The sequence below is a fragment of the Neodiprion pinetum genome, chromosome 5, assembly GCF_021155775.2.
Source record: "Neodiprion pinetum isolate iyNeoPine1 chromosome 5, iyNeoPine1.2, whole genome shotgun sequence".
In the NCBI taxonomy this organism is placed as follows: Eukaryota; Metazoa; Arthropoda; class Insecta; order Hymenoptera; family Diprionidae; genus Neodiprion; species Neodiprion pinetum.
This window is the reverse complement of record NC_060236.1, coordinates 1,936,055-1,960,426: the sequence shown is the minus strand read 5'-3', so window position 1 is coordinate 1,960,426 and position 24,372 is coordinate 1,936,055. Positions and strand designations below refer to the sequence as shown.

The following is a 24,372-nucleotide window of genomic DNA, read 5'->3' as shown; positions in this document are numbered from 1 at the left end:
GCCTTTGATTAATTGAAAGCAACGCGAGAGAAAAGATATATATATATATAACAGTGACAATTTTATCGTAAGAAAAGAAAAAAACCATCTCTGCAAGCTTACGTTTTTTAAATCGCGCGGGAGTCGCAGCTGTAGTGAAAATATGTAGTAAGTTCTGAATTGAAAATATCAGGCACATAGATGGCAGCTGATTGGTTGAAGCTCATCAATCGCGATTGGATGTTGTCGGAAAGGGGCCTAATTAGCACAAATTTTATTTAAAAAAAAATCAAGAAAACGAAAACCGAGAAACGGATGCAGCAGGTGATAAATTTTCTTTGTTTTTTTTTTCTTCACTGAAAGCCTCGCAACGTGGAATCTTACTTTCTTCACGTAGGGACGGAGGGACGTCATAGCAGTTTCGAGACAGATGTTTTTGACACGGATCGAATATCTTGGCGATGATGTAATCGAGGTATCTTTTCGTACTTTCGCAGTATTGTGCAAATCTTCCGCGTTGCATCGTCCGTGAAATTTTTTCGCGGACGTATTGAATTTGCTTGTAAGCCTCGTATTCTAATCAAGTTAATTATCACTATTTCAGTGTAATTTTATCCCAGGATCCGTGAGAGCCGCTAATAAAAAGTAGTAAAGGTTTAGAGCTTAGAGAAAAAGAAACAAAGGAAAAATGGATCATCAGGTGTTCAGAATACACAATCGCGACGACTTCGTTAATATAACCAAAGGAATAAAGGTTGCGCAATGTATGCAGTTGAAATCAGCCTCTGGTGAGTTTCAAAATTCACGGTACATAGTTTTGATAATTTTATCATCTAGATCGTGTGACAACATCGCGTTATCTACAAACTGACAGGTGTCACATGTTTTAAAAAAAAATATTTACCCCCAGCCTTAGGCGTGGAAAAAGTACTCTGCCAGTTGGAGGAACTTGTTGTTTCGGACTCGCTGAGCTGCTCCTTTTGCAATACAGTTTTTGAGGACAAAGCCCAGCAGAGGCTTCATTACAAGCTAGACTGGCATCGTTACAATCTCAAACAGCGGCTGGGTGGTTTAAAGTCCATCAGTGAAGGAAATTTCAGCTTAATGGCTGACAAGGGTGAATAACGTTTAACATTAGCGGGAAATTCTCCTTTGATCACAATTAATACGAAAATTGAATACTTTCAGACGATGTGTCAAGCATTTCGGGGAGTGAATCTGAGTCTGAAAATGACGACGAGACTGGGACCTCTGAGACTGGAAGTTCACGCACCGAATCCAAAGCGGGAAATAGTAAAACAACAAGTAGCAGCATACTCATACCCGTGGACGACAAGAACCGGAAAGAGGAGCGAAAGAGAAAAATAGCTGAATCCGTTTCCGATAGTTCGGACACTGAGTTGGATGAGGATGCTTTGCAGAAGAAGCGAGCACAGGAGCTTCTCCTCGTCGCGAGTCGTCACTCTAAAGTATTTTTTGAAAATGACGAAGGAAATATATTCAGCATATATCGATGCCTGCTTCATAATAAGAAGGTAAGAAGGAATTCAATCGCTCGTTTAATCTACGAATCACTCTGAACCCAGTTATGAGACAAGAGGTACACACTGGAAGTAGTAAAATGCTTCTGCACTGCTACCTCCGCATGAAAATACACTTTATCCAAATGATTCGGCCTATTTTTTGTTGAAGAGATGGTCAGGCGAGATGGAATTACATTTTAGGAAATTCCGGAGCTAGACATAGAGATGGTTGCACAGGCGCTTGAGAGTGGGAAAAATACTACATGGACTGTCATTATGCTGGGAGGTGGCCACTTTGCGGCTGCAGTATTTCAGAGTAATTTAGCACTTGAATACATTTTATTCACTTATTCCAGGTGAATTTTTTACATATCCATCTGATCTGATCTTAAATACGCTAAGTATTCAATACACTGACCTTACTTTGAGCCAGACATTGTTTTATCCAATTTCAACGCATCAAATTTATGTCCAGATGGCATACCTGTAGTTCATAAAACATATCATTGCTACACCGTGCGTGCCAAGCAAGGCGGCTCTCAAAGCTCAAGAGACAACAGAAGTGCAGGAACGCATCCAAAGAGTGCGGGAGCTAGTTTGCGGCGATATAATGAGGCTGCACTTATTCAAGTACGGTATTCACATTCATTGTCTAAACTATGGTTGCACCGTAGCGTTGTAACTGAAGTTGAAATCATTACTACAATAGCTATCGTATCAATAAAATGTCTCATGAATTTTTTTAGCACATTCAAGAGATATTGGAATCGTGGACAACACACCTTGTTAGTTCCTCGTTGATTTTGTACAGAGCAGTCGGACCTCAAAATCGCACCGTTTTATTCGGCGGTAAAAATCCTCCGCTTGATAAAAACGATCCAAGACTAAGGCCGCTGCCTTTTCCTACTAGGCGTGCGACATTCAACGAAGTTAAAAGAGTGTATGATATTCTGAGCAGTCTGGAGGTGTACGGTGGGTAATTTATTGAAAGAAAATGTCCACGTTTTATGTGAAAAAGTTTTTTTATCTTCGTTTTGTTCTCGTACAGGCTCGGCTACGGAGTTTACAGATTCGTTTCCCATTTCACCAAAACAACCGATTCGGAAAAAGGTATCAAAGGTCGACATTCTTGACGGAATACCGGAAAGTACGCCCACCTCAGAAATCATCCCTCCTTTTACCAATGGTGCTGTCGATAACGAAAAATCGAAGAGAATGTCGCAAACGTCATTGGAACGACAATATCGCAGTCTTAAGTCTCACATAGATAGAGCAAAACCTCGGAAAAGCCCTCGGCGTCCGTTGCCTGGTAATAACTATGCCAAAATTTGAACCGATAGGGAGTTATTAATTTTCAAATATTCAAAAATGTTTTCATTGTACATTCCAGACATCGTAGCACGATTAGCTCAGTCCTCTTCCGAGTCAGAATCTGACGATGATAGTGGTCCGACAAATGAAGTTCCGTTGATTGAACAAAGCCTTGAGATGGATTTCAACGAGCATCTCCAAGCCTTCCAAGACACAGTGCCGCGATACATTAAGGCTAAAAAAGGACGCCGGCAAAAGAGGAAGTCCAAAAAAGAGAAAAATGACGGTGATTTGGCGATTTGATTAGTTAATTATCGAATAACCAACACCGTGTGGTTGCTATTCTTTTTCGTTCTGCAGAACCGTCACCGAATGCAAGCCTGTATAATTTGAAACAGAAATTATGGACCGCTTGTAAATTGGGAGACATAGAGCTGCTCTCGTCTGCTCTGGAATCAGCATTGAGTGAGATTCAAAGGTGCCAGGGTTTAGAAGAACAGTTAGCAAATGGTCAGGAGATAAACGAAGATCCTACTAATTTCATGAAAATGGACAACGTTGTGAAGCTCGTTAACGAATCTAACGAAGAAGGCAATACCCCCTTACATCTCGCAGCTAATGGTGGATATCTTAAAGTCGTATGGTAAGATTTGAGAAATATTAGTCTTGAATTCCGTAAAAATTTGTATGGCAGTCTTTGAAAATGTGGCACAGTTTGAGAATTTTCAAAGCGACAGCTTGTGTCAAGTTTTTTTTCTTCTGCCTTTCAGGAGTTTACTGGAAATTGGTTCAGACCCGTGTAATAAGAATAAAAAATTTCAAACTCCCTACACAGCAACAGTTGATAAAGAGACAAGAAATACGTTCAGAAGATTTATGGCCGCTAATCCCAACAAATTTGATTATACCAAGGTAATCGAACGCTGATTTTAGTCACTTTTCTGAGCTATCTGATTTAACAAGCGTGTTATTGTGTATACTTATCAATTTCTCAAGTCCCAAATACCTGGCCCGCTGACTGATGAAATGGAACTAGAATTAGCTGAAAAGAAGAAGTTACTGAAGAAAGCTAAACGAGAAAAGGAGAAAATAAAGAAAAAGGAATTGGACAATCAGAGGCAAGAAGAAGCGCTCAAAAAGCGGTTTCTCAATCTCAGTGACAGAGAAAAGGTAAGCTGATTGTTATTCTAAATGGTATTTTTCCACAATACAACATCTCATTGGTACAATTTTATCTTCCAGAGAGCGTTGGCTGCCGAACGTCGTATCATGCAACAGGGAGGGATGATATTTTCTCGATGCTTTGAGTGCGGTACTGACATGACCAATCAAATACCTTTTGAGTATAATGCCAACCGCTTCTGCTCCATAGTTTGCCTGAAAAGTCATCGTGGCGTGAAGCAGAACTAGCAAAATTTTAATGCATAATATCTACAGATTAATTAGTTTCTGTGTTACGTGTTTTATTTTTACTTACTTTTTATTTGGACTCATTGTTTTAAAACAAGTTCATATCTCGATAATTACGTGAACAGACACAGGTGACAGAACTTGATACATCCTAAATATTAAATGTACCCTAAAAATCTGTCAGGTTTATAATGTGCCTGTGCCTTGTATTCGCATTACGCATACAATTTTATCAAATAAAATTTTAGAAAGCTTAGATTGATAGTTACGGCGACCGTGCTACGAGTGTGATATTGAGTACAGTGTTAATGCAATATGTTCTGTGGCATGATTATATATTGTCATCTATTGAGTGGTAAATATAGTTATTACAGAAAACTTGGTAATTCAGTGTGCTGGGATGATTGCTGATTAAACCGTATGTGAAAACGTGTGTACGTCATTTTTTAGAAATGATTCTATAAAATTTTACCAAAAAGTCAGTAAAGTCTTCCTTCAAGTTGGTCTTTCATCATCAATCAGCGAAGTAGCGCATTGTCTTGTGAAACAAAGAACGCAATAAAGTCTTAGTCAACTTTTAATCTCATTCGAATATTATTCGGTGGTAATAAAATAACTTGAGATACATTGAAAAACGTATATTTCTCCCTTATAATATAGCATGTTTACGCGTTTGTTTACTGAACTTACAGTTATTTCATATTTCCAAATTATATTTTCTTGTACGTACATCCTTCCTACATTATTGATCCCAACCAGTAAAATACTTTTCCAATATTTACGTCTGAATATTAAATCTTAATTCAATATATTCAGTAATGCACCATCTATAATTAAGACTAACCAATTTACTTAATCGATACGATACATTAATTGACACACATCTTCGTTCATTTTTGTACCACTATAATGATACGTTCTAATTGGACAACGATAACACTGAGAACGTATAGCGACAGGACAGATAATTCAATATCTACTGATATGTAAATTTCACATATTTATCATTTGAACGCGTTAGCTGCATCCGTTTTTTTCTTTTAAAAATTGATATCCAACAGATACACGCCTTCTATATTTCACTTTTATATAATCGATATTCAAAGCTACATTTCTGTAAAATTAAATGGTGGTCGATTTGTGTGACGTAATCAGAGATTCACTGAATCGAAATTTCAAATACACGTTCATCTCTATAGTGTAAGCCTCTGAACTCTGCTCCGTTCTGTACAGCAACGGTTCATTCTCCTGGCTCTACAACATTGAGAATGGAGTATCGTCCATTTCGTTTATAATCTGCAAAAATTCTGGCTCTATGAACGAACACAGCGTAAAAATGCTTTCCACTTGGTCGACAGGCGGAGGTAGCTCCTCTTCTTTTCCCGTAAGCCAGTAGGTGTTCATCATTCCTTTACCCTAAAATAAATGTTGAAGTAATTAGTGTGTGGTAAAGATCGATTATCACGCAGCTGTTCCATCTTCCGCACACTTACTTTAACTTCCATACTTCCTCTCAACTCTGTAATGTAGCCTCCTAAATCGTCGAGTGCATCTTTTGTGTTTTGCGATACTTGGATCTTCATCGCTGTTGAGAGTCAAACGAATCGAGTAAGTCGAATTGTTTATCGTAGAGTGAAAATGAAAATTTCAAGAACAAGTTGAACGTTGAAGAATTTGAGTTTGGTAGCGAACCTTCTCCTGTCGATTCCATCCTACTCGCAGTGTTAATCGTATCCCCGAAGAGACAGTATCGTGGCATCGTTGTGCCGACAACCCCAGCGACGCAGGGACCTGTGTTCACCCCTATTCGAATTTCGAGCCTCTCTCCTTGGCGATGCGGTATAGTGTAGCATCGTATTCCAGACAAAAGATCGAGCGACATTGTCGCTATCTCACCAACGTGCTTAGACCCTGCGTTGAAAATTAGATACATCATTAATTTGTAAGTGGCAACGATAATTACGTGCGAACTTTCCTGCCAATAAATCGTCAGGTCCCCCCTTTTTCATCATTCACAAAAATTTCGTCTCTTCCATGTTTTCAGATATAGATAATTATCAAAAGTTTCGTGGTTGTATGGTATATATTTTCAGAACTCTGATAAATATCAAAAAAAGCGTGTTAATCGAGTTTTACAATTGAGACGCGAGTGCCGTGCTTAAGTGCGTGCAATTTATTTATTAACTTCTTGAGAAATTCAAACTCAGCTCTTCGCGCCAAGCGCCAACCTCACACCGGTGGCGCCTCTTACGGCTCTAAATACATACAATTAGTAGCTCTCAACTGTTCGTTCGGTCGTGTCGCAGGCGAGTCGTGCGGGGCTAACTTCTCAGTTATTCAGTTTTCGTCGCGTTATACGGAAGCTCCGAGTAAATCTGAGGCTTCGGATAGCTTCAGTCTTTCAAATCGCCTTTTTTAAAGTGATGAAAAGTGTATATGAAAAAAGTTTCGCGTTGTACGCCGTTTGTGTCGTGTCTCGATTTCGAAATGAGCGTCACTTGTCATCGACGACTACGCGATTGGCTCGACCAGTGTCGTGAAGTTAGCCGTCGTTACGCAGTTATCTTTCGAACCGAAGTGAAATCCTGCCGGTCCGCGTTTTCATTCCGTGTCAACCCCACGATCGGCGTATCGAGTTTTTCTACGCAGTGTAAGAATCGGTACCGTTTCTCTGCGGCAATCCGCTGACGACCATGTACGCGTCGCCGATCGTCTCGACCTTATAGACGTCGTATTTTTGGATCCGGGAATCGAAGAGCCTGTAGAGAGTGTTGAGCATGTTGACGATCTCCATCGGCGTGCTGTTGGAGCTGAGGTCGGTGAAGCCGACGATGTCGCTGAAGTATATCGTCACGGATTCAAAGTCCTCCGCCGGCACCTGGGGAAAAAAAAGAAAACGGGAGACGGAAGGTGAGTTTGACGATTGTTTTTTCTTCCACAGTTTTCGGCTTACCTGCTTCTGTTGTTTGAGCTGTTTGACGACGGTCGGCGGCAGCATTTGAAAGAGCAAACGATCGCTCTTTCCCTTTTCCCTTCTGCGAGTAAATCATCCATTGTACGAGTATGTATGTACATGCATACGTACGAGGATGGCCTTTAAAAAGGTCGTTATTCAATTTTGACCGACTCGCCCCCCAAATCGGCTCCAGATAATTAAAAAATTATTCCCTAATTTTTTCAGTTTTTTTATCTCGACTCTAACCCGTGCTCCAAAGAGGGTGGATTCCATTCGACCCTTTCAAGGGCACAGAAAATTTATCAAACAGATTCAGATGAAATTTGGTATAGGAAGGTTTTTCTTGGATCGCTGATTACGAATCTGAACTCAAAATTTGTAAATTCAAAATGGCGGATCCAATATGGTGAGGCAAAATTCAAAAAGTGATTATATTTCAATAAAACTCGTTAATCGGAGGCTTTCGAGGTCGATGATTACAAATCCGAACTCGAAATTAAAAAGTTCAAAACGGTGGATACAATATGGCGATATCAATCGACTTTGGGGTTTTGGTTCATCATATTGGATCCAACACTCTTAGTTTTCAAATTTTGAGTTCAGTTTCGTAATCAGCATTCCAAAAAACACCCGCACCAAGTTTTATCTCAATCCGTTCGGCGGATTTGATGTACCCCTGAAAGGGTTGAATAGAAAGAATTACGAAATTATTTTTTAATTATGTGGAGCCGGTCGAAATTTTAAAATTACCTTTTCAAAGACCACCCTAGTACATACATACTAGGTATGTACGTGCAGCGTATTTAATTGTCGTTTGAAAATCGAACGGTTTAACCGTTACCTCAGTTCCTGAGTCCTCGAGACGAGGGATCCCGCAAAGTATTGAATCGTTAGAGCCGCGTTTCCGATTAGCAGGATTATCACTGGTGAGATAATCAGGACCAGCGCTAGGATCGCGATGACTACACCCTGCTGGTTAGACGCAGACCTCATTTCTTTGAAAAGGTGCTGCCTACGAGCAAAAATAGACCCAGTGCTGAAAACAGTACAATAGATTTTTCCATTCTTATTTCAACTCTCCCCTCTCTCTCTCTCTCTCTCTCTCTCTCTCTCTCTCTCTCTCTCTCTCTCTCTCTCTCTCTCTGTCTCGAAATTCTCACACCTTGGCTACAGCCCATCTTTTATACATCTATGCCTATCATTCTCATTACGGTGCGGTGTAACGATAATTTCTTCTCGAAATTCGCCTCCGTCATCTTCTATTTGGTTTGCTTTCCTCGTTCGTTTGTCTGTTCTACTCAGTTATTCATAATTGTAGCGGGTTTTCTAGTGAGATTTCAGACGTTTACGTACCGAATCAGGTGTTGCAATTCGGTTCCGTAACTCCGGAGAACTTCCACGTATTCGTTCATTTCGATGTAGTAGGAGTTCAGTAACATCATGTTACTCGCGCTTTTCACATTTGACGAAATTTCCTCGCGTCTGAAAGTTTGAAGATGCGGATATTTGATTTTCAAAGGAAAAATTAAAAACTTAACTCTGATATCCTTTTTTCGATTATCCTTTGAAGGAATTCGACACCCGGTATGCGGTACGAGTTGAAAATTCGAACGCCTGGCGGCAGGCAACACATCGCACGTTTGCGATTTTGACGACGAGTTGCCTGCGACAAGGCGCAAAGTGATCTACATGAATTTTACGAATCGTAAATGTTTAAAATACAATTATCGACGTTGTAATTTCTTCTTTTGAACAGACATTTTCAAAATAGAATATCAGGATTCTTCAAGTAAATTTCCCTGTGTATTTCCTATTTCCAGGAATATTGTGTAAATTATATTTTTATAAAAGTAAACAATGCACTGATTAATTCGTCAATAATATAAGGTGCGTTAATGAAATTATGGCAAATAAAAAAAAAAAACAATCACCACTCTTTTTACCGTTAATTGAAAAGCAATATTTCGTAAAAGTAGAGAAAAAAAAAAAAAAAGAATGAAACGATGCCGGATTTATTGAAACCAGAAAAATCGTGCGAAGTAAACAACTCACCGACGATCAACCTCCCGTTTAATACCGCCAGCTTCGTCGTCTGCGAGAGGCAAAAGCCCCGGGGCAAAATGGTGAATCGCCTCGAAATACTCGCGAGCCAGAGTATCGTGTTCGACGTACGAAGTTAATCCTTGATTGCTGAGCTGTCCCTCGGTGTACTTTTGCAATCCGAATATCACGGATATCGTCACGTGTTCCACGCTTCTCATTATGTACTTGTACGCTATCAGCAATCTGTGAAAATGCAAAAGAAAATTCTCATGGAATTTAGCTGCATTTTCATCACGTCATAGTACATATCCTCCCGATCAATAGTTCTCACGGACACAAATACCAAAAATCAGCAGTTTTCGAGATACAGGCTTCGGAAGAAAGGTGAGAACAGATTTTTTTGATATCTATGGATTTCGTGATTTTCATGGATTGTAAAGCTTCGAGGGGACTTTAAATCAAACGATTCGATCGAACGTACTGAAAATCGAACGAATTTCCGTAAGGATTCTTCGGGCTCCTTTGAAAGTTTTTTCAAACACCGGAATTAGCAAAACGACAAATCTCTATTTTTCAATTCCTGTCTCTATTTCTCTGCCGGTTTGATAAATTGGAATTAAAGAGAGTCTTCCTTCATCCGCGTCACCGTACCTCCAGACATTTCCCGTCGCCGTGCTTCCTATGCGTTCTGAGATTCGCTCCAGCATTTGGTGATTCGCTCTTACGTACCATCTCGTCATGCCTTCAACGGCCGCCCCGTTGCCACATTCCTGCGTCAGGTTTCCGCACCTAGAGAGAAGCGATTAAAAAAAAAAAAATAATTGCGTACGTTACTCGTAAATCGCTTGATTTTCAATGTTTTTCATTTTTATTCTCAAGCAATAAAGGATGTATGATACAATAAAGGATGGAACGGAAGAAGGAAATTATTTCGTAATTAATTTTGCACCGATTAGCGATTATGCGAATAAATATTGATTTGTGCGAAAGTCGCGCGCATGGATTATTTGCTGTGTTTCGTACGACGATATCGGAATTCAATGACGATATCATGGCCGCGGCAAAAGAAAATATTACCATGCAAATTTGGTCCTGTTTACACGATTGCAAATTTCTCGATATCCAATTGCGTTAGGTATGTTACGCTATGCGGTGCATCCGTATCAAATTATTCGTACAATTATTGACGTGCACTTTTTTTTATATCCTTAAAAGAACATGATATCACTCGCTGGCTGTTACATGCTGCGACGTGATATGGAAACTAGAAAGTCTGTTTCAGGATCAGACTTACATCTGTCGTAGCAACTTGACGAATACTCGTGATTACTAAGCGATACGTTCGTAAAGAGGAAACGAAAAAACAAGCGGTTTTACGCTGGCCATGAGCCAGCTTTCGAACTTCCAGTTCCCACACTGCAGGTTCCAAGTTCATAGAGAGAGAGAGAGAGAGAGAGAGAGAGAGAGAGAGAGAGAGAGAGAGAGAAAGAGTGTTCGTGAAAATATGACGATTTTTTGTTATTTTTAACCACTCTAACGGATCCAGCGTTACAAATTTTGGAAGTCTGATCTTGGATTCGTTATCGATGACCCGAAAAATCTCCGCCTGCCAATTTCCACCGAAATCGGAATATTTTTAGATTTTTTTTCCGTCGCATTGAATCGTCATTTTGGATTTTGCAATCCGACTTCAGATTCGCGATCATCCGCCCAAGAAACCGACGAGTATCAATTTTCATCGAAATCCAAATGTTTTTAGTTTTTTTTATTCAGTTTATCGAATACGCCAAATTTAAATTTCGCAAGTCTGAGCTCAGTTTCGCGATTAGCGACTCAAAAAGCCTCACAATACCAATTTTCATAAAAGTTTTCAATCGATTCTTAAAAATTGGTGAAATTTTTTACGCAGTTACACGCAGAACTTGCAAAGTATCTCAAGTTTCTTTCTACAATTATCCGCATTCACAGTTATTGCAAAACGCGTTAGGTCTCGATTATTCGTTATTATTATTTCATCATTAATCCCCTGTTGTCCAGATTTACAATTACAACGAAAACAATTCTTATACCAATCGGACTTACGCTGTTCTTGTAATTAAAACGTCACGTCGCACTTTGCTGAAACAGATAAATCTGTACTTCGTTAAATTGTTGTTGAAAATAACAAACAGAGTGGGCAGAAAAAAAAAGAACAATAAAAAAAAAATAAAAATAATAATGACAAGTCTAAATAACCGTTTAAAACTTTCGTATAAAATTCAATAACAACAAAACAAAATGTTATACGTGTATTTGAGGTTAAAGTTATAGAGCCACCTGAAATTCGTCAAGTGAAAACGGATGCCGGACGACGAATCTTCGTTCCAAGAACTCCAATTTGCATCCCTCAGCAGCTCGTCCGTATTTGCGTAAGCGTTGTTCAGTGCCGTTCTGCGAATGTTAAAATTTGTGAATAATATGCAATGTTTTGTTAAAACTTCATATATATATATATATACGTAAATGAAGTTTTAAAAAAATATTATTGATATTTATTGTACGAGTTAAAAAAATATCCAACATTATACAACGATTCGTATTATTTTGTTCTCGAAATTGATTGGTAAAATTTATGATTATTTTTGTTAAATAAATGATTACACGTACGCGTATATCTGTTTTATACGATATATGTAATAAAAAATAAAAAAAAAAAAAAAAAAAAAGAAAAGAAAACTCACCTGTTCTCACCGGTAAATATGTAAATAGCACTTTGCGTTCGTTCCTGTTGAAACGCGGTTAACAAACGTCCGATTTCAACTGTAATACCGATCTGCAAGAGAAACGGGAAGAAAATAATCTGTTCAACGATCGTTACGTGATTGCTAAAAATGTTATTGGTTTTTTTTTTTTTCTTTCTTTCTTTTTTCTCCACTTTGTCCAAGATTACGGATTATACATTTTCCGCGAGGCAGTCGCATTAATTGCATTATTCGAATGACGTAACAAACCGAAGCTGCAGCGTTTCTTTTTTTTTTTTTTTTCTCTTCTTTTCGTTTTTTTTTTTCATCACTAACCTGGATAATTAATCGTAATGACGGAAATTGATAAAAGCGAATATAACGAGTTAAAGACAGCGTCGTCAATGTCGGACGTGAGGAGGAGCAGGAGGAAGAGGGGGGGGGGGGGGGGGGGGACAACAGAAAGATTTGGATTAATTAGCGGAATGATTATGGGATCGGAGATTCATTCTTTCTATGAGTTTTGACGTGGAGTAACGACTGATTGGTTGGGTTTTTTTTTTTTTTTTTTTTTTTTCTTTCTGCGCCCAGTTACGCAAAATCATTCGTTCGAGGCTCGTGCGGAAAATTTATTTAAATAATCGTATTGTTATGTCTATAGGTATGTAAGAGTTATACTTAATCTTTTGTAAAATCGCGTCACCTGTTGTTCGACGTTTTCCGCTCTGTGAAGAACTTTTACGGCCGTCGCCATGCTGTGACAACTTTGGGCTATAAGCGCGGCTATCGGTATAAATGGCAGTAAAATCATCTGGATCAAGTATACTCGTTGACCGTCTTTTGATCCAGGGTTTATACGGAAACATCCGGTCTTTGGTTTTACCTTAAAATTAACGAGGTTCAAGTTGGTACAACGTTTGTCGGTAACGGATTGTTGGTGAAAAAAAAAAATCATCGTTTGTAAAGAAATTTACAATCATTTTTTAAGGAACTGAGATTTTGATGTATTAAACGAGTTTTGATTTTATTACGGTTTACCGAAAGTTTCGGACAGTTGAAGAATCGCGAAATAACGGCGTTTTTTTTTTTTTTTTGTTTTTTTTTCGTAATTCCATCCAATATTCAAACAGTTTTTTTTTAACGATACCTGTTTTACTCAATTTTTCTAGTTACTGTAACAAATGAAATTTTTTATTCAAATATCTGAAATCTAGGTGACAATTATGTGGCGGTGAGATAACTGCGTGGCAGCAGTATCAGGGCTAGCAATATTGTAGAACAAAAGTATAACGACAAAGAAAATGAAAGAATGGATATAATATAGATCAAGATGAAGAAATGAGAGAGAGAGAGAGAGAGAGAGAAGATCTGACCGCGAATATTGAATACATGAATTTTCAAACGCCATCAGTTGTTTTACTTGTAACGTAATTAACCGAGTGTATAATTAAAATTATTCGCTACGGAAACAGTTAGGTTCACTTACCTGACTGCTTTTTAGCTCAGTGTTTTCGTTTCCTGTTCCGCTGGAAGGCCTCCGCGATTTCGGTGATTCTTCGACGGTCATTTTGTTTCTTCTCCCTTGTCACTGGATATTGATAACAATCATTTTTTTCATACTAGATTTATTAGACCTGTCTTTAATGACGGTGAAATCGAGTTTCGATGCTCGTACCCTTCAAATTGGTTCGAAATGATTTAAAAAAACAAACATTTTGCACATCTTTTTTTCTACCCCCTCCATTCTTGTCGCACTAAAAATTTGTTGGCGGCGTCAAAAATAGAGATAGCCAAATTTTCCAAGTGGCGTTTTAAACGGTACAAATTCATCTTCGTTCAGTTTTTTTTTTTTTTTTTTTTCCCCCATCTTACCATTTCGCACTTTTGATTAAAAACTTGTAAAAATCAGTGAATTTTCCATGAGAAAAAGTAAGACTTTCTAGGGGTGGATAATTATGCAACATTTTTTAAAAATTATCTTCAACCAATTTCAGGGTTGTGACGATCGAAATTTGATTTCACTCTTCTTAAGGACAGGTATAATATTTATATACATACATACATATATATATATATATATCGATACGCGAAAATGAACGACACGTAGTTCTCGGTTAAAATTAATAATCGTATAACGCAAATTGCACCAAGTTTACTTGATTACCTTTCTTCTTGTTATTATTTTTTTTACACCTGATATTTTTACACATTCGGTCCGATAAACGAGATATATTCTTTTTTATCATGTTTTTTATTACGATTTCTTTTAATTTCTGCTCTATTATACCTGTACCTGTGTTTTATCGAACGAAAAAACTTGTGCTAAGAAGTTCCGAATTTCTATGTGGTTTTTACGTTTTGCGTACCTACAGTTTATATATATATATATAAACGCCGTAAACGATAATATTGGGAAATATTGTACTTGCATAAAAACGTAAATAAATAAATAACAATGCGCAAAATAAGCGCATGAAAATTATTTCTTACGGATTCGTAAGTAAATAAAGACAGGTCTAAACAGCGGCGATTCGTAATTTTTTATTTTATCGGGAAATATGCAATTTTGACGGTCAATTTTCGCGCATCAATTGACCCCGAAGTAATTTCATTCGTACAGTTTATAATTTGTATACAACAACAACAACAACAACAACAAAAACACCACCAACAACAACAACAACAACAACAACAAAAAAACGATCGATCCGCGCATATTCGATATTCACCTACAAACACGCGAGAATAATATTGCAATTTAATTACCGTTCCGAAAAAAAACTTTTCACATTAACAAACATGTATTAGTAATTATTAACAGTATTATCGTTTTTCACGTCGATCGTTCTTCTTCTCATTCATATTTGTCTTCGTACACGCGTTCATACGCACATATACACATATACACCTATACGTATGCGTGTTTAAACATTTAATTATTATATCTTATGCGATTATAGGATGCCGACGACGCTGCCGCTTCGAACATTCGATACGTAATATTATCCTACCTTCTCCGATTTTGAAATGATGTCGCGTAAGCTTGCTAATTGGGTCTAAGGCTATAATTGAATCTCGCTTTTATAACTTATCGCCAAATAAGTGAACGCCTGATTAATTCCAACGTATGCATACCTTTACAATCCTGATACGCGTGTATCATGTTACGTACAGTTAGTTATAACGCCAGAGTCGGTCACAGCTTTAGACCCCTGTTAGCAAGTTTGCACGACACATTTTCAATATCCTAGAAGGTACGGATAATGTTAAAATACCGAAAGCAAGCGGCGGCAGCTCATCCGTACTTCCGATAATCGTCGGATTCCCTTTCAATATTCACATAAACTATATCACCATATACGCATGCGTATATATATATATATATATATATATATATATATATATTTTTTTTTTTTTTCACCGTATCGATATTATTATTGTTGTTGCCGTTGTCGTTATCATTATCATACAACGCATATCACGCAGCTCGGCACTTGACGAGAGAAAACGGATTTCTTTTTTTTTTTTTATTTTTTTTTTATTTTATGTTTTCCAATTTTACGAAGATTGAGGATGGAAAATTGTTTTTTTTTCTAAATCGTTTCATTTTATTACTGTTTCTTATAAAACCACAAAAAAAAAATAACAAAAACGATCGTGTCAATCACTGAGAGAAATTTCATTTGTTACGGTGACTGGAAGAGTTCAGTAAAACGGGTATCGTTGAAGAAAACTGTTTGAATATCGGATGGAAGGACCGAAGCGGTGACCGGAAGTAAAAATTTCTCGCGGTGATTTGTTGTTGTTGTTGTTTGTTTGTTTGTTTTTTTTTTTTTTTTTTTTGTCAGTGTTTCGTTTTTCGTCGTATTTTTTTTTTTCTCTCTCATTCGAACGAAGAGTCGTCGATGTATTATTTTTCTTTCCTTCCTTCTAATTACCTTTCGAAAACACGCTCCGTATCGATATTTTTTTGTTTTTTTTTTTTCTCTCTTATTCGTTTTACTTTTTTCGCAATTACGTTTTTGCGAACAACGCGCGCGTTATCGTTTCACACTCGTGAAGTTTATCGCAGCAAGGTTTGAATGACGGCGTGAAAAAGAAGAGGTTGAAATTTTACAACACGTCGATGTCGGACGAGTGGGAGAAAAATTTTTGCAAAAGCTTGGATAGTTTTTCAAATACCGTCGACGCGTCCGTCGTTTACGGAGTCAGAGATTGTGACAAAGTCCTTACGAACAATGGTATAATTGCCGGAGGGGGGGGGGGGGGGGGGGGGGGGGGGGGAGAAAATTGTTGCATCAGGGCGCTCGCGCAAAACCTTATCCTATCATCCCTCGGGAATCCCCGCCTCACGTAACCCTCTCCTCACAAGGTTACGGAGGTATGCCTCTCTCCCCCTCTCTCTCTCTCTCTCTCTCTCTCTCTCTCTCTCTCTCTTCATCTACCTATCGCGATTAAATTATGTCACGTTCATACGTACACCTATAATGTAATCTTTTATGTGCATCGCCTTCTTTTCAATACATACTTGTCGGGGGAAAAAAAAAACAAAAAAAAAAAAATAAAAAATCAAAAAAAGGAACAAATCTGTTCGATCAATTTATGTTCCGTAACGGGTTGATGTTGTTATTATATATATATATATTTTTTTTTTTTCTTCATTCGAAGGTCAAATTTTTTCTCTACACGTTGTTACAGTATAAATACAATTAGGAAATAAAAATTGAATATTAATCGTTATCTTAATTTTCAATCTGACAAAAAAAAAAAAAACCCGAAGAGAAATATTGTTTGTAAATATAGTTCGTAAATATAGTTAAATATATATATATATATATATATATGTATATAATTTACAGTTTAACGAAGGGAAATTACCTCTCTGTATCAATGTAAACTTTTATACGCGCAGCGGTAATTTGAATGTCCTGAAATTGGTATCGTGTCGAATTTAATAGGACAAGCGTCCTCGAGGTTTTCCTCCTTCGTATATTCTTACACACGACCGTGATGCATTATTTTCTACTTTTTTTTTTTTTTCATTCGTACATTTACCGCGGTGATTTCATGTTTGTCGTTTTTTTTTTTTTGTTCTGTTTCTGGTTTCTTTTTGCATAATTAACCGATACCTGATTTTCCGTATCGATCCGCGATCATCTCGACAGACGGATAATTGGATGAGATTGTCGCTTTTAAATAAATTCCGACCTCGGATACTGAGAGAAATTTTTAGTTCCTTAACTGTTATCATTTTTTTTTTTTTTTCCAACAAAATCGAGAAATATAGTTCTAGGTATAAAATGAAAATTAGTTTTCTAGCCGTTGGTATTCTTTCTCGTTACGTTTTTTTTTTTTTTTTTTTTTAACGACACCCGTTTTAATCAATTTTTCTAGTCACTGTAAGAAATGAAATTATTCTCAGTGTAGTAAAGCTTGTTTTTCCAAAAGTTGGACCTTACTCGGGTAGTAAATTGAGGGGTGAAGTTGTGGCGTCGCGACGTCTGCAGTCGTCCCGTTCTAAATCCACCTTTTAAAATTGTTTACGTCCAAAGGACCAGTTCGCTGCTGTCTACAATACTTTTTATACATAGGTATAGTTACAAAAAACACACACACACACACGCACACATACATATGTATGTATATATATATATATATACTAACAGGATTCGTAAGTACTTTTGTTTTTCAAACTAAAGGAAGAATCGATTCTTATACGCGTAGTTTAGGAATACATACGTATAAAGATTTCTCCCGGCTTGGGTTGTTTCTTATTTTGGTCGTGTCGTCATTTCTCCGCGTTCATCCACCCCTCAAAAGTAACAAACATATGTAGGCAAAAAAAAAAAAAAAAGAAAAAAACATCTGGCTAAATCCCCAAAGACGCCCCCGCAAAGCAGTCGAATTTTCGTATGAAAAAGTGTATGCGTTCGAAATTTTTTTTCTTAAAAAAGATTGTTTGTCACGTTGTAAACTTTGTATCGTAAAAAAAAAAAAAAAAAAAAAAATGGAAACAATCTTTGCCCGGCAAAAAATATGCTTCGTATAACGTTGCGCAAATCTAACCATTCAATTTCCATCTCTTTCTTCGTTTTTCGCTAATAACATGATGAGTGTTGGATTTTTTTTTTTTTTTGCATACAAATTGTTAAAAAAGAACTTTTTTATTGGAGCACAAAAGAGGAAACATTTTTTATGGTACACGGTTTTAAAATAATTCTAGTATTAGATTTCTTTAAAAAAAAAAATGTCAAATGCACGCATTTTTCCGTAACGTAAAATAAGTTAGTTAACATCGAGTTACGACGTTAATATCGGGTTAAAAGGTTTTTTTTTTTTTTTTTTTCTGTTTCTTATCTTCAAATTCAGAAACAAATGAGGGGGGGTTGCACGATTGAAATTCGAACATTGGGCAAATAACAACCACCCCGATATAGGTACATACATACATACATATATATATATATATATGTATATATACACATGTATATGCATACGCATAGGCGTAGGGACAAATTTTTTTTTTTTTTATCATCCGTTCAACGCTTACCTATAAAATAACCGATGTGTGCAAGAATACGTGTTGTATAACTTGGATTACAAAAAAAGATGCGAGGGATGAAAGGCCACGTAACGCGATAACCCCCCACCCACCCCTCCGTGAAGAAGCTTTACTTAACGAGGAGGAGAAAAGGCAGCCGGGCAGCGGGGAAGGTATATACATGTACACGTATGTATACATATGTTTATATATCGTGTGTATTTTATACACAAGGTGTACATCCTGTAAGGATATATGTATAAATTGGGATACGCAAGAGCGCCTAGCCGGGGGATGAAAATGAGATCGAACTTGACCGACTTGGCTGTGATCGTCCTCGATTCTCCCGTTATCGTTGTTGTTATTGTTTTTTTATTTGTTATTGTTGTTACAGGAACTTGACGACACGTATAACGAGTATTGCGAAACTATATCGTGTACAATAATAATAATAATAATAATAATAATAATTATTGTTTAGTACGACGGCAGCAGCGTGAGGACGATTTAGTTTGATTATCGTAAAAATCCATGTAACCGCGGTTGTTTGTTCAACCAGTTATTTTTTATTTCTGTTTTTTTCGCACGCGTTGTTTTACTTTTTTCATCTTTTACGTTCCGATGTGTTTTCTCGTGCGGATGCATTCACCGGATTTAGATTAATTTTGAATATTCATTGGTGCGATGGATTTGACGGAGAAATATTTCATTTGTTAACAGTGACTGGAAAAATTGAGTGAAACGGGTATCGTTAAAAAAAAAAAAGTGTTTGAATGTTGTTGGAATTAGGAAAAACGAGATGAGCGTAACAATTTTGCGTTATCGTTGATCCTTTTTTTTTTGGTCGTTGCAACGCAAAATCAGTTCGTGAGGTTTACTCCACTTTTTAAAGTTGAACAAGGCTTTAACGTCAATTTATTCTTGCACGAGCGTTAAATTTTCGCAACGGTTGCAAGAAAATATGGCAACGGCGATCGTAATGAGATAGAATAGCAACGGATAATAGAGCTTCCGGTAACAGGTGGAAAACTGATTTTCATTCTCTGTCTGGAAGTATATTTTGTCGATTGTGGTAAAAAATGAAAACAGTTAAGGAACGAGCCATAACCGGAACTAAAAATTTCTTTCGCAAGTGTATTATACGCACGTATTATATTACGCAGCTTTAAATACTGCGTTTCAATTCCAGTGACGGAGAGGGGGGGGGGATTGCAATTGTGTAAAAACACGAGATTATCGGAGCATTATTACGTTTGAATTTTTTAATTGAAATTTTATCCGCGTATATTCGTTAGATTAATAATATCGATTGCGTAAACAATATGTTATACCTCAAGTTTACGTTTCTTGTATTTTCAACGGATACAAGTCTCGTGAATCGTAAAGATTTTCATGAGTTATTTCAAGGCGATTATTTTACGGTAAACCTGATCCTCTCTCTTGTTGAAATAATTAGAAATCATCGTTACATTAATGTATCATTACGGTTCGACGATTTGTGTAGAATAATGTTCTTCATTATTTCCGTTCATATTCATTCTTGATTTTCGTACCTGTTGAAAATTCGTTACGAAATTATGAAAGGGAAAAGCAAAAAATCGCGAGTGTATCTTGGAACCAGGGAGGCGATGAAAAAAGAAGAAAAAAAATAAATAAATAATCAGCTATCAAATCGGAGATGCGGTATGACGTGTTGTGATAGATTTTTGACAAGTATGAAAATAGAAAAACGATCGGAAGAAAAAAAAAATCAGAAAAAAGTCCCACCTTGAGTCTCGCGTGAAAATGTTTAATTTCGAGAAACAAATCATTTTGTTCATTTTTTTTTTTTTTTTTTTCTCGTTCTCTCGTTGCGTAAAAGTCAATTCGGACGGTTTCGAGAGGGGTTTAAAAAATCACGAGTGATTGATGATGAATTTGAAAAAAATGTCAAAAGCTTTTCAGGGGTCTTGTTAATGCGAAAAAAAAATAAAAAATAAAAAATCGTTGGCGAACGGAAATGAAAAATTTCATTCGGGTAAACCGTTTACCGAGTCGGCGTGAAAAGCCACGTACTTGATGTACGCCTAACTTATTTGTCACGACTCGTTGTTGACCGAATAATTTTCATCCTATCGTTAGAAAAATAATACAAATTCCGTGGATAATATGACTAATCCAGCTATACGCGCGAGTCAAAGAGTCGGAGAAGTAAGCAGCCGCCGCTGATTCTTCCCGAGTATAAATAGTTATAGTGTTTAATGTACGGTAATTGCCAATTGAGAAATACGCTTACCATTTGTTTCAATTCCTCCGTCTTCGTTTAGTTGATCATTGCTTGGATACGCGTTCCTTTCTCATCTTATTTTTATACGTTGCCTTTGTTTTTTTTTTTTTTTAATCGAGAAACCAAAAAAAGAAAAAGAAAAAGAATAATATACGTATATTATAATTATTTATTTACGCAAAGTTTGTATTTGTTACCGATGGGGTTTTTTTTTTTTTTTTTTTTTTTTTCTGTTCTTTTTACGAATTTACGGTTATTTCACTACGCGACACAAATTATTATTACATATTTCATTCGATATTGCATTAAACTGTATGCGTGACTAATAATTCTATTAATACCGGGATTTTTTATTTCACACATGTAACTGCATGTATTGTTATCTATTCCGAATTTGACGTATAATACGTACGTGTATTTGATTATAAATCAACGTCTGTATACTTCATGTATATATGGCACATGTATGTATGTAATAATATTAGAAAATTGTTACATTATGTTATAGTACGCGATGCGTGTTGACCGCGCGGTAAAGTAAAGATTGTAGATATAGTAATTATATGCTATATACCGTGTGGTGAGACGTTGTTGTTAAGTGACTTGAACGATACAAAATGGCTGAAAGACGACGCGTCTAATAAGAAATTTCAGTGCCGACAATATCAGTATAAATACCGCTGGTTTCGCTAATTGCGTGACGTTTGTTTTCTTTTTTTAAAGCTTTTTTCAAGATTTATTTTTCTAAGCGTAAACTCAACAGATGCGGTATAATAATATCGGTAATAATTAATATAAATAATGATATAAATAATAATAATAATAATAACAACAATAGTTTCGCAATAGTAGTAACAACGTTAATAATAATAATAATAATAATCCATTATATTAACGTCCATGATATATCATACAAACAACAGGAATTAACAGGAACTTGGACTATTGATAAACGCAAATCATTGATTCCGCAACGTTTCGACCATTTTATTTGGCCTTTGAAACGTTGCGGAATCAATGATTTGCGTTTATCAATAGTCCAAGTTCCTGTTAATTCCTGTTGTTTGAATAATAATAATAATTACTATCAAAGTGCGACGATGAGATAAAACAATTGAAATACGTATATCCGTGTATATATTTAATTTTTTATCACTCGGTGGTTAGGTAAGTTAAAAATAATCTTTCAATCAGCGAGATTGGTGAAATTTAAAAAAAATTATATATGTTGTAAGTTACACGTATGTAATTGCGACGATGATAATAATAACAACAATCTAAAATACATCCTTATCGCATAATACGTATGTATATATATATATATATATATATTTTCAATTTACGAATGACTAGTATTTTACGCGCACAAATTGATCTTGTATCAATAATATTGTACATTTCATATTAAATATTTATAATATATGTATAACGGTGGATTGAAGTTTTTTTTTTTTTTTTCGTCGCAGTATATGTACTACTACCTTAGAAACTTATTTGTTTATTTTTAATCATACGATGGTGGGGAAATTTTCGAAACGATTTCAACAACGCAAGAAAAAAAGAAAAGAACGGTAAAAAAACATTGCGATACATTATTGATAAAAATTTGCAATAATTCATTTATACAGCTGTTGAGATATTTAGAATGTATTAAAGTGATCTAACAAGTTTATATTTATAATATCATGTAAATGACTCAGAGACGACAGATATTACAGAATAGAAAAAGTTGTGGCATGGAAAAAATTCTTTACGATCCAGTGTGACGGGTTTTAATGAAGAAAATTTAATTTATTATTCCACAATATTTTCTTCGTAGAGAATTGTATTAATTATATACTATGAATGTCTCACCCTGCCATACGCTGATAATAATTATAAAATTTAAATGAAATTATAAATAATTTTTTGTTGTCGTCGGTGGTAATTCAAACTATGTAGATAACGTAATTAATCCACTCTTTGACTAATTATTCCTCATTGTTGGACTCTTCGATTAATTTGCTTCGAGCTTTCAATCACGCCGGCAATTGGTTAGTGAAGTTGGCACCTTGGAGTTGATTAAAATTAAAAATTATTGTTGCAACCTTTTTTAACTTGTAAAAGATACGTTGGAAGGGGGGGGGGGGGTACAGTTTGGACGGTTTGAAATCATACCTATTTTTAGGAGTTTTTATTTTTCAGAAGATGACAACACTCGGAACAATTTGAGTTTGAGCGCTTTACTGTTTATAGTTCTAAGAATATTTTAGAATTTTTTCATTGAAATTAACAACGAAATGGCGGAATGGCGCATATAATTATCGAACGATAACGTTTTCAATCCGGTGGCGCAAATACCTCGGTCAATTTTCGTCCGATCGACTTGAAATATTTACACAATCTTTAAAACTTGTTTATCGATTAAAACTTAAATCGCTTCAAGTGTTTTCATTTTCTTAAAAAGAAACAAAAAACTCCCACAAACAGGCATGATTTTAGACCGTTCAAGCTGTATCACCTCCCACCCTTAAGCGAATACCCAAAAAAAATTAAAGTCAAAATATTAAATTGCTTCGTTACTGCATGCAATTTTCAATTGGGATCTTCAACGACCCCGAGGTGCCACCTGAAGGTTAACGCGACGGAGACGTTGATCTTATATCGAGGTCGATTCCTCCTCGGTATCTGTGCCGTCGCTGCAGTCGAGTCCGTACAATCTGCAAATTTCTGTTTCTATCCAGCCGGACTTGAATGCCGACGCGTCGATCCGCACCTTACGAGTATCGTTCCGTCCCTTGTCCGCTTTCCGTTTGACTACCGTATCCTCAAATGTTGGTTGAAAGTTGACGCACTCCACCGTTAATTTCTCCGAGTCGACCGAGTCCACCGAGTCTTGATTCGAGGTTTGCCAGGCCTTAATTTTGCTCGTTCGACTCTGTCTTCTTGGCATCTCTGGTGTCGACTCATTGTCAGTTTCCGGTTCTCGGAGGTACTTTCTCATCCATTTTGGAGTCTCGCATCCGTAAATCGTTGGTTTGCTCATGCTCTTCGGGCTTGTCAGTATCATCGGTACCTCGCTCTCTATCACGGTTGTTATCACCTGTTCATTCCTGTCGAAGTTACTCTCGAGAAACTTCTTCCTCGGTACAATCGACATGATTGCCTTCTCTTTTACTTTCCCACTGCAAGCCGAGTCTTCGGTCGTTGTTTCGTAGGTGTAGGAATAGTGCCGCTGAACGTTGTTATTCGATGGTGGTGGTGGTGGTTCGTGGCCCTTGGATATCTGGTCATTCGCCTCGACCGCATCCCTGTACGTTTCCGTCTTTAGCTTGTTACTGTCCACGGTGCATATCATTCGCTGTAGACCGTTTCTGACCCTTTTCGTTGACTTTTTTATCGACGGAATCAGACAATGTCGGGGGTTTTCAGTCAGGCTGTGCCTCTGCTTGGCAGGAGGATCCAACAAGCGGCGTAAACTCGACGTGCTTATGTCCGGGACCGACATTCGCTGGTTAGAATTGTTCGCCGTCGGTGCAGGTAACGACGAGATTATCGGCAGTTGGGGGTCGAAGACTCCCTCGACACTGGGCAGCAACGGTGTCGTGCTGGTTATAAGAACGGACTCGAGACCATCGGCCGCG

The 24,372-nt window shown here is 36.9% G+C and overlaps 2 protein-coding genes and 1 long non-coding RNA gene across 6 annotated transcripts in view; 2 read left to right on the top strand and 1 right to left on the bottom strand.

Moving 5' to 3' along the window:
* Nucleotides 1-371: 371 nt before the first annotated feature.
* LOC124219134 (tRNA endonuclease ANKZF1) lies at nucleotides 372-4,479 on the top strand. Of its 2 annotated transcripts, XM_046626323.2 has the most exons (13): nucleotides 372-454; nucleotides 584-767; nucleotides 890-1,096; nucleotides 1,168-1,514; nucleotides 1,704-1,818; nucleotides 1,978-2,132; nucleotides 2,249-2,474; nucleotides 2,551-2,811; nucleotides 2,893-3,099; nucleotides 3,174-3,456; nucleotides 3,584-3,725; nucleotides 3,810-3,983; nucleotides 4,056-4,479. In XM_046626323.2, exons 2-13 carry the CDS (start codon nucleotides 668-670, stop codon nucleotides 4,221-4,223), a joined length of 2,385 nt encoding a protein of 794 aa, XP_046482279.1. In that variant the 5' UTR covers nucleotides 372-454; nucleotides 584-667; the 3' UTR covers nucleotides 4,224-4,479. The 2 variants fall into 2 exon arrangements, with proteins under 2 accessions (XP_046482279.1, XP_046482278.1); XM_046626322.2 differs by lacking the exon at nucleotides 372-454 and having other exon boundaries at nucleotides 469-767.
* Nucleotides 4,167-16,138, bottom strand: LOC124219137 (uncharacterized). Of its 2 annotated transcripts, XM_069136457.1 has the most exons (15): nucleotides 15,881-16,138; nucleotides 13,429-13,530; nucleotides 12,646-12,825; nucleotides 11,943-12,034; nucleotides 11,539-11,652; nucleotides 11,305-11,340; nucleotides 9,874-10,011; nucleotides 9,232-9,465; nucleotides 8,533-8,661; nucleotides 8,021-8,215; nucleotides 7,177-7,258; nucleotides 6,888-7,101; nucleotides 5,916-6,134; nucleotides 5,717-5,808; nucleotides 4,167-5,639 (listed from the first exon to the last, which is right to left on the bottom strand). In XM_069136457.1, the coding sequence occupies exons 2-15, from the start codon at nucleotides 13,507-13,509 to the stop codon at nucleotides 5,478-5,480; spliced, it is 1,968 nt and encodes a 655-aa protein (XP_068992558.1). In that variant the 5' UTR covers nucleotides 13,510-13,530; nucleotides 15,881-16,138; the 3' UTR covers nucleotides 4,167-5,477. The 2 variants fall into 2 exon arrangements, with proteins under 2 accessions (XP_068992558.1, XP_068992559.1); XM_069136458.1 differs by lacking the exon at nucleotides 11,305-11,340.
* Nucleotides 6,513-24,372, top strand: part of LOC138191027 (uncharacterized) — a 97,491-nt gene continuing 79,631 nt past the window's right edge. For both annotated transcript variants that reach the window (XR_011177262.1, XR_011177263.1), the window contains exon 1: nucleotides 6,513-7,133. This is a non-coding gene — a long non-coding RNA (uncharacterized lncRNA). The remainder of the gene's footprint in view (nucleotides 7,134-24,372) is intronic.

Coding starts and splice junctions, on each gene's coding strand:
- LOC124219134 (XM_046626323.2), top strand. CDS start 668: ATGGATCATCAGGTGTTCAGAATACACAATCGCGACGACTTCGTTAAT. Junction 2,133..2,248: donor ATGAGGCTGCACTTATTCAA/GTACGGTATTCA, acceptor GAATTTTTTTAG/CACATTCAAGAGATATTGGA. Junction 3,726..3,809: donor ACAAATTTGATTATACCAAG/GTAATCGAACGC, acceptor CAATTTCTCAAG/TCCCAAATACCTGGCCCGCT.
- LOC124219137 (XM_069136457.1), bottom strand. CDS start 13,509: ATGACCGTCGAAGAATCACCGAAATCGCGGAGGCCTTCCAGCGGAACA. Junction 11,653..11,942: donor ATATTTACCGGTGAGAACAG/GTGAGTTTTCTT, acceptor TAACATTCGCAG/AACGGCACTGAACAACGCTT. Junction 10,012..11,304: donor GTTTTAATTACAAGAACAGC/GTAAGTCCGATT, acceptor GCTTCTCTCTAG/GTGCGGAAACCTGACGCAGG.